We start from the raw sequence: 17,458 nt of genomic DNA, 5'->3' as shown, positions 1-17,458 counted from the left end.
ACCTGTATAATTGATATCTTTACAAATATATTTTTTTTTACATATAACAATAACATATAACAATAACGTTGTTGTTAAATTTGAGATAATAATTCGTATACTAAATTAATATAAAATATTGATTATTTTAAATTATATGATAATATACATATCTATTATAACTGTATAATCTCAACCATTTGAATGACTTCTACCTGCGAGTTACTCATGAATAAAATTAAATATAATATATAGTTTAACGTTATTTATAGTTTTTGTTATTGATAATTAATTTTTTAAAATTTATTTTCTTAACGTTTTAATTTCTATCATTATAATTATTTAAAATATCAGACATTGTTTTTTTATTTTAAAGGTAAAAATATAATCATTTATATAGAGTTATTTTTAACTATTATTATTGTAAGTTATTTTAAGCTACTTCTTTGAAAATTTTTAACGATTATACAAATATCTTTAGGAAATATTTTAATTAAATTGATATTATAATTTAATTTTTTCATTTAGCACTATAATTTATCACTTTTAGTTATTCACAAAATATTCATTGGATTTTTAAGTGGATATTAAAGTTGACATTATAATGTTATATTTAAATTAACAGTTTAAGTATGAGAAAATGACAAAAATAGCCAATTATACTAATTGCATTACAAAAATAGCCAAAAAAAATCGGGATTACAAAAATAGCCACCCATTTCGCAGGTGAGAAGGCCCCATCTGCGAAATGGGTATCTCATCTGCGAATGTACAAGTGCCTGAAGCACAGCTGTGCTTCAGGCACTTGTACATTCGCAGATGAGAATTTTTTTTTTTTTTTTTAATATTTTTCGGTATAAATAGGGGTAATTTCGCAGATGGAATAGGTCCCATCTGCGAAATCCTCTGATCCTATCTGCGAAATGATGATTTTTTTTTTTTTTTTTTTTTTTTTTTTTTTTAAAGGTTGACTACGAAATGAATTGGTTTGACTGCGAAATGGGCTTTGCTATATAAAAATTTTTGTAGAAAAAATATCATTTTGGTTGTTATTTGGTTTGTGAAATACTCTCTATCTCTACAATTTGCTCAAAAAATGATTGAATATTTGGTTTGTCTTGTAACCGGTGGGAGATGGCAAGTTAATGGAACTAATCTGGAATACATATGTCCACAGGGAGGTATTTCTGAATTTGCTTTGATATTTTCTGAGTATATTAGTTATAGTGATTTTGTATCTATGGTAAGAAGCAAAATTGGTTTGTTAGACAAATATAGAATTAGTCTTCGTTTCCACCATCCTGAATTAAATTATTATATAGCTATAGTTGAAGACGTGGATGTTAGAATGTTGATAAACGTAATCAAATGTAGTGGAGGAAGGGCTGTGAAAGTGTTTGTGGTGGTTGATGAAGTTGAGGAGGTTAATGGGGGCGGTGAAATTGGAAACGAACTTGTTGGTAATTTATGCAGTTTTAAAGGGAGCAACGATCCGATAGGTACTTTCAATACTCCTAGTGTACCTCAGTTTCACAGTGTTGCTGAAAATGTTAATGTTAGTTATTCACCTATTCAATATGTGGATCCCGAGAATTACAAGTATGTTGGTGATGATGATGTTGGTACATATCTTAATCATGTTGATGGTCGTTGTGATGATGTTGCCGAACAAGAAGTTAAACTTATGAATAGGCGTGTGGTAGATAAAACTAAAAAGAAAAAAAATTCAACTCAAAAAAATGAAAAAAATCATGTTTACGGGCATTATGTTGATGTTGGTGATGTATGTTTAGATATAACCGAGCTACAAAGTAATTCCGATAGAGATGAGTTGGGTGATGAAGTTAAAACTAAGTATCCCGATAACCTTTTTTACGGTATGCCCCCTGTACCAGCATGGCCAGTTGATAATAATGAAGATATCCCAACACAGATGGTAGACATTAATCTTCAAAAGATTCAATGTGAGAGTATATTTAAAAACAAAGAACTTTTAAAGCGGTGTATTGGTAAAAAATGTCTTCGAGAAGGTTTCCAGACGAGGACAAGTAGATCCACCAAATCAAGGTATGAAGCTGTGTGTGTTTCGAAAAATTGTTCTTGGTTACTAAGAGCAAAAGCAATTAAAAATACTGATGGACTTTTCCAAGTGAATAAATTTGTTGATGTACACACATGTTCTTCAACATTGTTGCAACCTAATCATCGACAAGCAAACAAATATGTTTTGGGTGAATATGTTGCTGATGTTTTGGCTGAAGACTATAGTAGAGTTTATCGGGGAAAAGAAATTGTTAATGATATGAATGCTCAATTGAATATCAATATCTCATACCATCAGGCATGGCGTGCGAAACAATATGCATTGTTGTCGTTAAGGGGTACGAAAGAGGATTCTTTTACCAAACTTCCGGCGTATTGTCACAACTTGGCCAAACATAATCCGGGTACTGTCACACATATTAAAACAGATGCTGATGATCGGTTTGAGTTTTTGTACGTCGCACTCGGTTGCTCGGTTAGTATTATCATGTTCTAATTTTTTTTTAATATTTATTTTGGTGTATTTGAATAGATATACAATGTATTGTAGGTACGAGCTTTTGTCAATTTTTGTAAGCCGACCCTAGTAGTAGATGGAGCTCACCTAAAGGGCGAGTTCAAAGGTACCATGCTACTTGCAGTTACTAAGGACGGGGACAAAATCAAATATTACCGGTTGCATATGGTATATGCAAAAATGAGTGTACTGATTCTTGGACATGGTTTTTTCAAAAACTACGTGATTGCATAGGAAATATGCAGGAGCTTACAATTATATCTGATAGGTCTCCATCTATAGCAACATCCGTTGCCAACATTTTTCCTCACGCTCATCATGGAATATGTGGTGTCCATTTGTATTTCAACATAGTATCTAGATTCGGCAAGAGTAAGACGGTTAAAGGAATTTTTTGGGAGGCATGTAGGGCGTACACAGTTGATGCTTTTGATGCTGCCATGGATGTTATGAAAAAGACAAAAGAACCAGTATGGGAGTACTTAAAAAGTATAAATCCAGAAACCTGGTCAAGGGCACATTTTAAAGGGAACCGATACAATCTTATGTCGTCCAACAGTGCGGAGTCTATAAATGCATTATCTAGACACGCACGTAAGGTGCCAATACTTATGTTGATTGATTTTTTTCGTGCTACAATGCAACAATGGTGGTTTCAAAGACGTAACTTTGCAGGTATTACGTAAATTTGTAATATTAATGTTTTATTAGTTTCGATGTTATTGATTTTAACTTCTTCATTTTGGCTGTTTTTTTAGCGGAAGCAACAACAACACTTACCCCTTGGGCGGATGAAGTTGTAAAAGAAAACAAGAAAAATTTTACCAAATGGGATGTTCGCATGATCTCAAATACGAAATGCGAGGTCAAAAAGGGGGCACAAAATGTGATTGTTGATTTTCAACATATGACATGTACATGTAGGCATTGGCAACTTGATGGGATACCTTGTGGTCATGTCATAAGATGTTTAACAGTGAACAATTACCAAGACTGCTCGAGGTTTGCATTAAATGCTTACTTTACCGAAACACTGAGGAAAACATATGAGGAATCAATAAACCCTCTGCCGAAGCCATCCGAATGGGAGATCCCCGATGATTTGATGATTGTTAAGCCACCTATAATGGATAAACGTCAGCCAGGCAGGCCAAGAAACACAGACCGCATTCCATCCCAAGGCGAGGGTCCAATTATAAAAGAGTGTTCTACATGTGGTCACCTAGGACACACGAGAAATAATTGTACTGGAAGGGCGTCTGGTAGCAGAGCAGGTCACATAATTTCTCCTGCAGAAATGGCATATAATATTGGTGGTTCAGCGGGTTGCTCACAAACCCATAACGCTGATTTTGATATAAAACAACCTTGAAATTAAGAGTAATGACGAGTTGTTAGCTTATTATGTATTGTAATATTTTTATTAACTCTTACAAGACATTGCTATGCTTTCATATTTTAGTTAAGTTTGTTGATTATAACAATGAATGAAGCCTTTATATCATAAAATATAGTTTGCAGATTTATTTTAACAGTTACAACATGTTATTTAAAAAAAACAACAAACGATCATTTGGCAACCTAATCTGTTTCATGATAATATTACAACAACTTTATAACTAATTTTTAAACTCAGGGAACTGCAACGGGTACTTCTCTTTCTCCATTGTTATATAGTCATCCCTAATTCTCATTTTGTCTTCGAAACGATCCTTTTTTACCATAATGTGTATCAACTGCTCATCCTTCTCAGCAAGCCGTTTTTCAGTCGTTTTGATTGCCTTCTTACTCTTTTTTATCCAATCTTTATGCTCTTTGATTTTGTTTTTATTGAGGTCAATCCATTCTTCAGCTTGTTTGCATTCCGAACCTATATCATTAGCAAGTTGAGTGAGAAGTCGGGATGACTCTTTGTCCTCTTCTTGTTGTGCTTCAGCCTTCTTTAATTCTTCAAAATTTTCATGTGACATATATGACCCGGCTGAAGAGGGTGTAAAAAAAGGGTCTACAGAATCACAGTAGTAACAATCTACTTCGTTGCATGAGCAAATTTCGAATTTGTGTGAGGAACTCATAATAAAATCGATGTTGTATTAAACTGGAGCAATAAGTGGTATTTATACATACTAGACAGTAATGAGAAGTCCAACTTTGAAATGACTAGATAGTAATGACAAGTCACTGTAGTAACCTGCACATCCCAGTGGGTCCCTTTAGTGACAAGAGATAAATGACAGTTTGACATGACAAAACACTGCATAAAGCTGAAATTCGTAGTCCAAATATAACCATTTCGTAGTCAAAGTATTATTTCGTAGTCTATTTATTTATATAAATAGATGTTTAAGATCTATAAACCAAACACCCAAATCACCTAAACGAAACGAATTCCCATTATTAGAAATGTCGTCGAATGCAGCAATAGGTGCGAATGAAGTACCTGGTTCCAATTCTGAAAGGCCATGGACGACAAACGAGGTGTTAGTTCTAACACGGTGCTGGCTAAGTGTTAAGGATGGTGAACCGTTACTTGCTCCCCCGCATTGCCTAATTGGTGATGAATGGAGTCGCACCACATCTTTGTTTAACCATGAGATGGGAGAAGGGCAAAAAAGAGAAAAATCAGATGTTGTTACTAAGTGGACGGATGTAAAGGAGGAAGTGACATGGTTCAATCGAGCATGTAGTTATGCGAAACGTAACAATGTTCGTTGTCGTGACGAAGAAGAGTTCTTGGAAGTTGTTACAGAGTTTTACATCTTTGAGCATGAAGGCAGAGACTTCGAATATGAGGAAGTTTGGAAGGTTGTTAGAGATAAACAGTATTTCAAGTAGACCGCTCTAATTTGTGTTAAGAATAAGCCATGGACTTGTGTTTTACGTTAATGCCTTGATCGTATTATGTCGTTTTTTTCATGTAATTGTTGTGATGTTTTAATGGTTCATGGAATCTTGTTACTAATGTATTCTAATATATTTTGATAACTAATGCAATGGCCATTTATTAACCCAAGTTAATCATACGAGTTTCTCACATACTAAACTAAAATATATTTTAAACATATGAAACACATACGAAATACATGAAAATAACCTAGTACTCACATAATAAACTAAAATAGATTTTAAACAAACGAAATACATACGAAATACATAAGAAATACATGAAAATAACCTAGTACATGAAAATAACCTAGTACTGAAATAATAAACTAAAATAGATTTTAAACAAACGGGATATATTTCAAAATATTCCAAGGGGCTTCAAACTGGAATTCCAACCCGTTACTTAATGACTTGTATTCCTCCTTAGCAGCTTCCAAGATGACATCCTCAGTAGCATTTAGACGGGCGTCGTCAATTTTGGTATAAAGATCGTTGAATAATAGAACTTCGGTTTTCATTTCATACCATCTTGCTAAGATGTCTAGTTCGTCACGATCGTTTCTTGTAGCCATTCGGTTTGCAGCATTGAAAATATTTGTTAGACGGCTCCAAAACATTGGATCATTCAACTTGCTTGTCTCGTACACATGAATGTAAGCATGTGTAAGAACCAAGAACTCTTCATTGCTCCATGATATAGAAGTCATTTGGATTGAAACAAAGAGGGTAGAATCTAAAAAACAATATTTGAACAACTATATTGGTTATTTTAATAACGTTTTGCGTGTAACTTAGGGTCAATTTATAGTAGTTTCTACACAAAATCGCAGTTCAAACTTCTAATATGTCTGCAATTCATAGTCAAAATTAACTGACGAATGCAGTGTACTATACTTATAACACAACAGATCACTGTTCGAGTTGACAATTCATCCCCAGTTGAATGACAACACAATACATTGCTGTTTGAGTTGACAACTCATTGCACCAGGAAAGTAAGGAGTCGTTATAAATAGATTTCAATATCCGTTGTAATTGTATTCTATTACTTCCCTCCTTGCAATTATGGACTCACCACATATATGGAGGAACGCAGAGGAGGTCGCTTTGGTTCAAGCTTGGATTACAACTGTAGAGGTGGATTTTCCACCGGGTCCCCCACAAGTTCGTGCTGGATCATTTTGGTCTCGTGTCTGTCATTTGTTTCACCATTTAATGAATCGCACTCAATATCGAAGAAGAAGAGATGTCAAAGCGAAGTTTCTGAATATGAAAATGAAGGTGAAACAATTTCAACGTATTTATAACGAGTTGGATAACGAACATGCAAATACGGATGAAGACATTCTACGGCAGGTGGCTTTGGAACTATACCGCTTTCAATACGATGGTAGCGAGTTTACCCACTTAGATGCATGGAATGTTTTAAAGAATGTCCCTTATTTTTAATATGCATGTTGGTTAAGTTAATTGTTTTTCGTTATTTAAGTTGCTTTTTGTTGTATGTGTCTAGTCGTTACTATTTAATAAACGTCCATTTCTTTTAATGTTTGTTGTTCCCTCAATAGCCAATATTTAGAAAGCAATAAAATAAAATCGGGGTACATAAATAACTAACACATAATACGACATAAAAAATAAACTGGGTACATGGATAACTAATACGTAACACAACAGTAAAATAAAAACAGAGTACATAAAAAACTAATACATAATACTACATAAAACATAAATGTGCTACATGAATAACTACTGCATTGAGGGAGGTAACAGGACCACCGTTTCATTTGGTATTTCCCAATGCTCATATGATGGTATACCATTCACCAACTCAGATCCATATGCAACTCGATACACATAATTAGTGAACTTGTATTCAACCATTCTCTGAATGGACTCAGATGTACGGGTTCTTAGACATGCTATAGCGTGGCCACATGGTATACCGCTTTTTTGCCATTTACCACAACTACATACCCTTCGTTCAAGTTGTACGTTGTTGGTGGCAAAAGTGTCATGGACTTCAAATGTATCCCCATACAAACGTTTTGCATTACAATTGTAAGACTTGCTGAGACTTTTTTGAACCTTACTCTCAACGTAAGGGGTCAACCCACCAGACAACCTCCCTGTAAAATTTGATATTTTAATAAAAATAGCAGCACAATAAAAAAAACAAAACATAACAATCTCCCTTACCAGCCAGTTCGGCCCGCTCAGCATACTTTGATTTTATCGACGTGGTGGTTAACTCAATTATCGTTGTTATAGGAAACTCACGTGAGGATATAATTTGCAAAATTTCAGGGACGTCAATCGATTTAACATTGTAACGTATTTTTGGGAAAAATGCTCTTGTCCATTTTGAAATCGGTATATCGTCAAGCCAGTAAATTGGACTCATAAGCAAGGTGCAGAAAGGTGGTTGCCTACATGTACTTTGCAACCTTTCGAAAGACAAGTAAAAATCATCAACGCTATATGCATTGCATGACTTCCAAAACAACGATTCGACTTCCGTATTGTTATGTCCGATAGACTCACGTATCTTTCGAGCTATATCTTTAGGACAATATCCATGATAGGAATCCGGGTAGGCACTGTCAACACCAAAGTCTATGTTATCACACATGTTGCTTATGAAACCAACCTCTGTGTCCTCACCTAAACAATCTCTTAACCTCATCATGAACCATCTCCATGATTCTTCACACTGTAAGGTTCCCAAACCAAGTGCTAAGAGTAGTGGCTCATGATTTCCATCTAAAGCCACTGCGAAGTACATTGTTGTCAGAAAGCTCCCAAGAAGGGGTAAATAACCTACATATATCAGCGGTATCATGCACCTAAGGAAGGTACGAATCTACATAAAAACGAAGACATATTAGTGTTATGTAAGAACTAATCGACATAGATTACCATGAAATATTGTATAACTCAATAAAAGAAGTATGTTATACCACGCAACCTAAAGCCACAAAACAGAATTGAAAGCGGTTGTTATCGGTTTTCTTAATGGCTGTGAAGGTATTAGGATTTGTTCTTTGAAGGTTATGCAAGAAAATTGGTAGTTGAGAAAAGGTTCTTTGGCTGTGACTACTCATTTTCAATACCGATAATTGTGCTCTACAATGATCACACAAATGGAATTATAAATAGAAGATATTGTATCTCTACTGATCAAAATTCATAGTTTAACCCTTTAAATTCGTAGTTGAACATTTTGAATTCATAGTCAAACCAGTTCATTTCATAGTCAAATTTCACTGACCGACATGACAATACTACAGAATGTACTTGTCTGCATTTCATAGTTGAACTTTTATGAATTCATAGTCAAACCAGTTCATTTCATAGTCAAATTTCACTGACCGACATGACAATACTACAGAATGTACTTGTCTGCATTTCATAGTTGAACTTTTATGAATTCATAGTCAAACCAGTTCATTTCATAGTCAAATTTCACTGACCGACATGACAATACTACAGAATGTACTTGTCTGCATTTCATAGTTGAACTTTTATGAATTCATAGTCAAACCAGTTCATTTCATAGTCAAATTTCACTGACCGACATGACAATACTACAGAATGTACTTGTCTGCATTTCATAGTTGAACTTTTATGAATTCATAGTCAAACCAGTTCATTTCATAGTCAAATTTCACTGACCGACATGACAATACTACAGAATGTACTTGTCTGCATTTCATAGTTGAACTTTTATGAATTCATAGTCAAACCAGTTCATTTCATAGTCAAATTTCACTGACCGACATGACAATACTACAGAATGTACTTGTCTGCATTTCATAGTTGAACTTTTATGAATTCATAGTCAAACCAGTTCATTTCATAGTCAAAAAGAATTGTCCGTTATATGATTTATTCTATAAATGGGTGTCACTCATTATGAAAAAATTTAACTGAGAAAGTAACTCCGATTTAAAAGAATAAGAAGGCTAATGGCATACTGCAATTGTGGAGGAGAACGTATCGTTAGGATTTCGGGTACAGCTAAAAACCCAGGAAGATTGTTCTACGCTTGCCCGTATTTGGTATCATGTTCTTACCGTCATTCAAATTAAAACCCTTGTGTTTACATGACACAAATTTATTTTCTTACTGTGGATATTAAATTTAACAGGGACCAAAATGCGGGTTTATCAGTTGGGTTGATGAAGAGAAGGACCAATCTTCTATGGTAATAGCTAAAGTAGCTAACTCTAATAAGCTCTTTCAATCAGAAAATAAGAAGTTAAAGATAGCGTTGGTTTGTAGTTGGGTGTTGTTCTTGGCAGTTCTTGTTTACAAGTTGTAAGTTTTTCAATATTGTTTTTATGGTTTTGAAGTTGTTTGGTCAATAAATTGTTGTATTTGTAACGTTAAAACAAAAGTTGTGGTCGTTCTTATGTTGAATTTAGAGATCTTGAATTTATTGATAAGTAATTAGTAGGTCATTAAATTGTTGTAATTGTCGTAACGTTATATTTTTTGTCATCCGTTGAGTAAACTCTAAAGATAAACTAATAATGAAATCCAACATTAATTTGTATATACATTTATATAATCCAACTACAGAGGAGCAAGACTAGACCCCCAAATAATTTTTGCCATCCGGAGACGGAACTCTAAAGCTGCGTTCTTTGGGTCAATAAGAACACGTATTGGTTGACCTGAAACCAATTGCTCCATAAACATACAAAGAAAAACACCACAATCTCCCAAATGACTACTTTGTTGGGGAACGTTTTCTTCATAAATGAATTGCATATTCAATGGAATCCTTGGGATGTTCCTCCGCGCCCAATACTTAATCTTGTCCAAATAATTTGCCACCCGACGTTCAAATTTGGAAAAGATTCCTTCGGATTGGAATTTTTCATAAGCACCTCTACCAAGACTGTCATAAATATGCACTTCCATTGACGCTAATCGTAGTTCCCCAAATAGCCAATGATTAGGGGATGAATGAATCGGCAATAAGACCTGTATAAGGATCAGAAAATAAAATTATGTTTATTTACATCACAATACAAAAAATCACAATACAAAAACATAACAAAAAAACGATATTATTTTCAATATAAACTATTAAGTTTACCGTATCAACATCCCACCAAGCAACCATGAAGTTAGGGTATGTAGCAATACCAGCCATAAACGCCCTCCAGTCCTGTCCTTCTTCCAAAGCATGAGAAACAAAAAAATTTGGAGGCATTATTGTATGTCGGTCGCTCTCAAACCGTCTCTCCATCAAAAGTCGGTACCAAATGGTTATATGCTGCACACATGATACTTTTGTTATTGACTAAAAAACAATTAACTTTTAAAAGAATTAATTAACAATTTATTTACCGCTGACTCCAACCATCCGTCGTGTGTATGCCCAAACAATGAGCTCCAAAAATCTCTATCTAACACGAAATTAAACAAACGATGCTGCACATCGTATGAATGCAATACATAATTTTGGATGACATCCTCACCGCCTGCTACGTAAGGTTGCAGGCGCAACATGGAGAAGTCATGAGCAACACCAAAAACTGGAGGAGGAACGGGGCATGTTGATTTCGTACCAACCTTCTTTTTTGTTCTTCTTTTTTGTTTCGGTGTCGTGTGCAACTAAAAACAATATTCATATGTTTAAATGTATATCTTTCAGATAATTCACATAAACATAGATAATTCACATAAACATAAAATCATCAGTTTATAAATAAAACGAATACCTCGGTGTAAGGAGTGCATAAAAATTGTGATGGTTTTCGACTCCTAGGTTTATCGGGTGTAACTTCTTTGTCATCATCATCATCATGAAAATAATCTACATTTCCCGTTATTATTAGTTCGTCTTCATCCGGCACATCATCATCAAATTTGTTCCCTGCATTGTCATTCCTCTCCTCCCACTCCTACATTAAAGATAATACTTTATACTTAATAACGAAATACACATAATTTAATAAGCAATAATATCTAAATAAACAAAATATTAATATAATATTAATGTAACTATAATAACCTCTTTAACTTCACTATAATCGTTTACATCAAACACATCATCATCAAATTTGTTCCCCGCATACTGATTACTCTCCTCCAACACCTACATTAAAAATATAACTTTTTACTTAATAACGAAAGACACTTTATTAAAAAGTAATTATTAAAATCGTAAAGGTAACATCTATAACAACCTTGTCGTCTTGAGTATCACCAAAAACATTTTGAGTTGTATTGTTTTTATTCATCTCTTCATCTTGCACAACCTATATTTTCAAATATAAAATATGAACACAGGTATTCATATATGTTAATAAAATTTAATAAATAATGTAGCGTGTAACTAACCTGTTCATCATAATTTCTTTGTGACACTGTCGGGTCCTCAAAAAAAATGTCGTTCCAAAATTGGTCATTATTCACTTCTTCAACAAAAACCTATGTAGGTTTTTGTTGATTCATAAACACATGCTGCTCCAGTGCATGTACCCGTTTCAACAACTCGTCTAGCTTGTGTTTCCCACTGCCCCGACCTCCACCATGAGAGCGACCACTGGACGACATACTAGACGAAGATTCGTCTTGTCTCCTAAAATGGTCCCGTACTGGGGATGGAACTGCTTTCCCTTCACCATATACATACTCTTGAAATGACATATAATAAAAAGATGTCATCTCACCATCACCCGGTAACATGTTTTGTCTTGGTGGTAGCCCCTCCTAAAAAATTAAACATATTAAAAATGCATATAAAACTATAATAATCAACTTTATTAATAATAAACGAATTATTTTTAAACCTGCATCTTTGACCAAATCTTGTTCACGTCAACCCATTTCAATTTTTTTGTTCCGCTCCATCTTTTCATCCGAGGCAAGTCTTTATTTTTTCTCAATGCAAATCCACATGCACGAACAGCCGGAATCATCTCATATATCCATATCTACAATTTTGTACAATAACAGTAATAAGAGTTAAAATTAAAATAAAAAATATAACAATAAAACAATTTAAATATAATAAAATTTTTATACCCTAATTGGAGCAGTAAATCCTGAGACGGAATACTTTAAAGTTTGACCACGCTCAGGAAGTGATAAATAATGATGTATCTTATTCCACGTATCCTCAAGGTCAACATAAGTAAAATCCCATAGATAGCTACCCCAAGCGAAGCTAACAAAACAAAAAAAAACAAAATTGATTATTATATAAATTATAACTTTAATAAAATAGAACTTTTAACGTAAAGAAAATATACCTATTCCAGAGATCCAAATTCTCAGCCAAATAAAACCAATCTTGTGGCACCCGATCGTTAACTTCTTTGCCCAAAAAACCTTCACACAAAATGTATATCAAACATACTCTAACTGCATCAAGGTCGTCAAGTGCTAGGAATGTTTGATTTAAAATTAAACTTTTCAGGTCGCCGATTTTCACCGAACTATTAGTATGGTCCGGAAATAGCCGTTCACGCAGTAAACATCTTTTTTTACTGCTTATTAATTTTTCCGACCCTTTTCTCCCAATGTTTTTTGGATACTCCCCAAAATTGAAGCCGGTAATCAAACAAAACTCTTCCGGCCCATAAACCATTTTGGTATTGCCTACTCGAAAATATAAACGTTTTATTCCATCTGGAGATAAAACAGGGTCCGGCCGGATCTGATGAAGGAACATTTTATGAAACAATAAAGCGTCCCCTTGTAAACGAGGGACATCAATAAAATAGCCAAAGACGGTATTTCTGAAAATAGCACGTCGGGCATCATCTAAAACTTCAAAGACTTCCCATATGTTACCGCCAGAGCCTTTTAGGTTCGCAAAGGCTTTCGTATTTATTAAACTAAAATCATGCTGCAAAAAAAAACACAAAAACAAATTAGATAACTAAAAAATATACTTTTTTTTAAATATATTACGAACTGCAAATACTTTCTTAATTACTAATATATATATTTCCGATAAAAAACAATAACATACACATATATAAACAATTTTCCAAGTTATACAACAAATATATTTACGATAGATCACAATATCATACATAATTATATAAATATTTTCAACTTAAACATATTTTCAACTTAAACAAATTTTCAACTTAAACGACAAATATATAAACAATTTTTATCTTTCTAATTAAAACTAACATTATATAACCATAACCATATAAACAAAAAAATTTAAAAATAAAACGACAACCAAACTAACAATTTTGCAAGTTATACGACTATTTTATACAAAATTTTCAACTTATACGACAAATAAAAACAATTTCTAACAATATATATACGACAAATTTTCAACTTATAAATGTTATACGACAAATATATATACAGTTTATATAAACAATTATAGGATAAAAATTTACAAGATTTCAGGTTATACAACAACTAAAAAAACTATAAAAATAACAAATTGTAAACATTATCCACACAGTCTCTACTTGTCTCTACTTGCATTTAAACTTCAAGTATACTAAAAATATACTAAAACTATCAAACACAACAAAATTACCCTTTTTTAACACTAAATAATACAACAATTGATAAAAAAAAATAACTTTAAACATTAAAGGAGTTAAAATCTAACCATATTTGCGGGATTGTTGACATAATCCTCCATTTTCTTCAAAAACTAGCCAAAATTCCGAGAAAAGCCCAAAGTTAGAGAGAGTTAGAGAGAGTTTTTGTGTAGAGAATGGTGAAAATGAAAAAAAAAAAAAAACGTTTTTATACCTAAAAATCACCCATTTCGCAGGTGAGAAGGCCCCATCTGCGAAATGGGCATCTCATTTGCGAAAGTACAAGTGCCTGAAGCACAACTGTGCTTCAGGCACTTGTACTTTCGCAGATGAGATGCCCATTTCGCAGATGGGGCCTTCTCACCTGCGAAATGGGTGGCTATTTTTGTAATCCCGATTTTTTTTGGCTATTTTTGTAATGCAATTAGTATAATTGGCTATTTTTGTCATTTTCTCTTTAAGTATTTTGTCCAAACTGTTCCAAAGTTGTAGCTTTAAATTGATAATGGTTTATATACAACAACATATTAAATCTAATAAATTAAGTATAATATGTTAAAAGTTAAAGACATAACTTTATAAGTAGAAGTAAAGATATTATTTTAATGTTGAAATTTAGTTTATTTAAGATTACACTTTAGGTTTGATATTTATTTAATCTTATTAACCAAATCATAATCATTATTAGAAAGACACTATAATTTATCACTTTTAACTATTTACAAAACATTATTTGGGTTGTTTAAGTTAAACTAAAATTTATATTTAAGCTGGTCCCGTAATGTTATATTTAAGTTTATAATTTAAATATTTTATACAAATTGTTCAAAAGTTGTAACTTTAAAATGATAATAGTTTACATCCGACAATATATTAAAACTAATAAATTAAGTGTAATATGTAAAAAGTTAAAAAACATAACTTTATAAGGAGAAGTAAACATATTCTTTTAATATTGAAATTTAGTTTGTATATGATTACACTTTAGGTTTGATATTTATTTAATCTTATTAACCAACTTATAATCATTATTATAAAGAAATTGAAAAGTCATGGGAGTTTCAAATGAATGTGGTGAAAGGCAAAATGCATGGGAGTTTCAAATGAATGTGGTGAAAGGCAAAATGCATGAGAGTTTCAAATGAATGTGGTGAAAGAAAAAATGTTTCATTTATAATATAGTATGATATGATGATTACGCGAATGCCGGCGCGTTACGCAGAAACATCTATATAGCTGAAATCTTTACAAATATATGTTTTTATACAAATTTATCATTTTTCACTATTTACAAAATATTCTTTAGGTTGCTTAAGTTGAACTAAAGTTTATATTTAAGTTGATCTGTGACATCCCCAAAATCACGGCCAGAAAAGACCGGTTTCATTTATGCTTTTTAAAATAATTTCAGAGTAAATCCTTTTGATTTGAAAGAGTTGCAGAATTTGTTTCCAAAACAAAATATGATAAAATAATATTTATCAAAGCATTTAATCAAGAGATGCATTTTCAGTATATAATCAAAACTCGGGATGTCATGTTCCGATACAGACCATAAAGCATAAACGATAACATTACAAGTCATTCAACAAATATATACATATACATACTTGTAAACAAAACAACTCGATGATTCATCCATCTTATGCCCTTGCGCCACTTCCTGTAATACAAATAAAACTGAGTGAGTCAGGCTTGGGAGCCTAGTGAGCATATAGGGTTTTCAACCCACAATAAATAAGTTATATTTAATTTCACCAACCAACAATAACCCGATTACCCATTCCCGTTATCCTCACTTTACATCCCTAAAACAACATCTATCTCAAGGGACCTAATCTAGGATTTTCATCGGGACGGACATTACTGCTAAGGGGTTTCCTCAACAATAGATGTCCTAAAGGCAACCATGAGGGGGATAGAGTACACCGGTGAACACATCGTTCACAACACCTACAGGTTATGAACCTGCTAGCGTTCCACTGGACTGTCTAGAAAGAGTCTGTGGTCGTTATCCATACTCCGCTGAATAACTAGATCAACAACAACAACATTGAGGCCTCTCATCTGTTTATCACACATCAACTATCTACTCATGTTCTACCCAACATATTAGTAGATAAATATATATATATATATATATATATATATATATATATATATATATATATATATATATATATATATTTTTATACATAGTTTAAAACCTGTATAGCATTTTCATTCAATACATATTCCACATAACAGATGAGGCACACCCACATAACACGTATTTTATAGAAAATAAATCAGATCTATGGGATAGAAGAGAGTGAATATACATCCACACACATAACAACAAAATTATACACATAACACGTATTTTGTATAAAATACTTCATAATTATGCGTTAGAAGAAAGTAACTACACACTCACTTGATTAGAAGATGATCGGACAACACTACGACTTTTAGAAGTAGTATTCTTCAGTAGATCTGGAAGATCTTCACAAAAACCGGGCTCCTCGCGGGCAGAGCTTCGGCTTGGGAATCGCACTTCTCGGGATCTTCGGGGCTTTAGAACTTGCTTCGGGGCTCGGGAATATTACCGGGGCTTCGGGGTATAAATGACACGCAAAACGATGCAAAATGGGAGAGAGAGAAGAGAAAAAGAGCAAAACTCTCGGCTGCCCTCGCAAGCCTTTTATAGAGGCTGAGCCTCGCACGTACGCTGGGCGTAATGCCCTTACGCGGGGCGTACTCCTCGGATCGTCACTGCATGCATCATCGGAGCACTCGAGTCCGAGGCGGTGCATGCATCGGGGTACGCTGGGCGTACTTCGGATCAGATCGGTGACTCCTTCGGATATACATCCGAATTAAAGATTAAATATATATATTTTAATTATTTAATAAACTTCAAAAATTCATATCTTCTTCATACGAACTCCGTTTTCGACGTTCTTTATATCCACGCGTAGGTGAGACTACGCTCTACGACTTTCGTTTAGCTCTGTCGGCTAATTTTGAATTTATTTTTATTATTTATTTTTAGTAGGACGGGACAGGAAAACTTCGTTATAAATTCATAACTTCTTCGTCCGGCGTCCGTTCTCGCCTAACTTTTTATCGCTTCGCTACCACTAACGAGATCTTCCATTCTCGTTTAGATTGTTTCGGCTAAAAACTGTTCGATCTCAAATCGAGTATTCGGGCTGCATACCGCTAAGTCGAAACTTCAGAAAATCATAACTTCCTCATACGAAGTCAGATTTGGGCGTTCTATATATATTCGTAAACCTCGTTTCGGCCATTACAACTTTATGTAAAGATATCGAGTTTATTTTACACTTAAATTTTAACGCTTATTTTTATTCTTAATTAATCAAATCACGTAATTAAGCAATTAAGCACAAAACACATAATATTCAAATAATACACTTCTATTTTTCAAAACGGGTTACAAAAGTTAACCTAGACTATTACATTGCTAAAAATGGCAAGCCCAGAAACA

The 17,458-nt window shown here is 33.4% G+C and overlaps 2 protein-coding genes across 2 annotated transcripts; one reads left to right on the top strand and one right to left on the bottom strand.

The window, feature by feature from the left end:
* The first annotated feature begins 950 nt into the window (after nucleotides 1–950).
* Nucleotides 951–4,027, top strand: LOC128132604 (uncharacterized). Its single transcript, XM_052769233.1, has 3 exons — nucleotides 951–2,497; nucleotides 2,573–3,214; nucleotides 3,298–4,027. The coding sequence occupies exons 1-2, from the start codon at nucleotides 1,076–1,078 to the stop codon at nucleotides 2,771–2,773; spliced, it is 1,623 nt and encodes a 540-aa protein (XP_052625193.1). The 5' UTR covers nucleotides 951–1,075; the 3' UTR covers nucleotides 2,774–3,214; nucleotides 3,298–4,027.
* A 7,330-nt stretch (nucleotides 4,028–11,357) lies between these two features.
* Nucleotides 11,358–13,294, bottom strand: LOC111902300 (uncharacterized). Its single transcript, XM_052770022.1, has 6 exons — nucleotides 12,697–13,294; nucleotides 12,470–12,611; nucleotides 12,235–12,378; nucleotides 11,783–12,154; nucleotides 11,629–11,700; nucleotides 11,358–11,537 (listed from the first exon to the last, which is right to left on the bottom strand). The coding sequence occupies exons 1-4, from the start codon at nucleotides 13,116–13,118 to the stop codon at nucleotides 11,873–11,875; spliced, it is 990 nt and encodes a 329-aa protein (XP_052625982.1). The 5' UTR covers nucleotides 13,119–13,294; the 3' UTR covers nucleotides 11,358–11,537; nucleotides 11,629–11,700; nucleotides 11,783–11,872.
* Between the last annotated feature and the right edge of the window lie 4,164 nt (nucleotides 13,295–17,458).

This window comes from Lactuca sativa, chromosome 3 (genome assembly GCF_002870075.4).
Source record: "Lactuca sativa cultivar Salinas chromosome 3, Lsat_Salinas_v11, whole genome shotgun sequence".
In the NCBI taxonomy this organism is placed as follows: domain Eukaryota; kingdom Viridiplantae; phylum Streptophyta; class Magnoliopsida; order Asterales; family Asteraceae; genus Lactuca; species Lactuca sativa.
Note: the sequence above shows the minus strand (reverse complement) of the source record. Positions and strands in the feature narration are given on the sequence as shown.

Coding starts and splice junctions, on each gene's coding strand:
- LOC128132604 (XM_052769233.1), top strand. CDS start 1,076: ATGATTGAATATTTGGTTTGTCTTGTAACCGGTGGGAGATGGCAAGTT. Junction 2,498..2,572: donor ACGTCGCACTCGGTTGCTCG/GTTAGTATTATC, acceptor AATGTATTGTAG/GTACGAGCTTTTGTCAATTT.
- LOC111902300 (XM_052770022.1), bottom strand. CDS start 13,118: ATGTTCCTTCATCAGATCCGGCCGGACCCTGTTTTATCTCCAGATGGA. Junction 12,612..12,696: donor AATTTGGATCTCTGGAATAG/GTATATTTTCTT, acceptor TTGTTTTGTTAG/CTTCGCTTGGGGTAGCTATC. Junction 12,155..12,234: donor AGATTTGGTCAAAGATGCAG/GTTTAAAAATAA, acceptor TTAATTTTTTAG/GAGGGGCTACCACCAAGACA.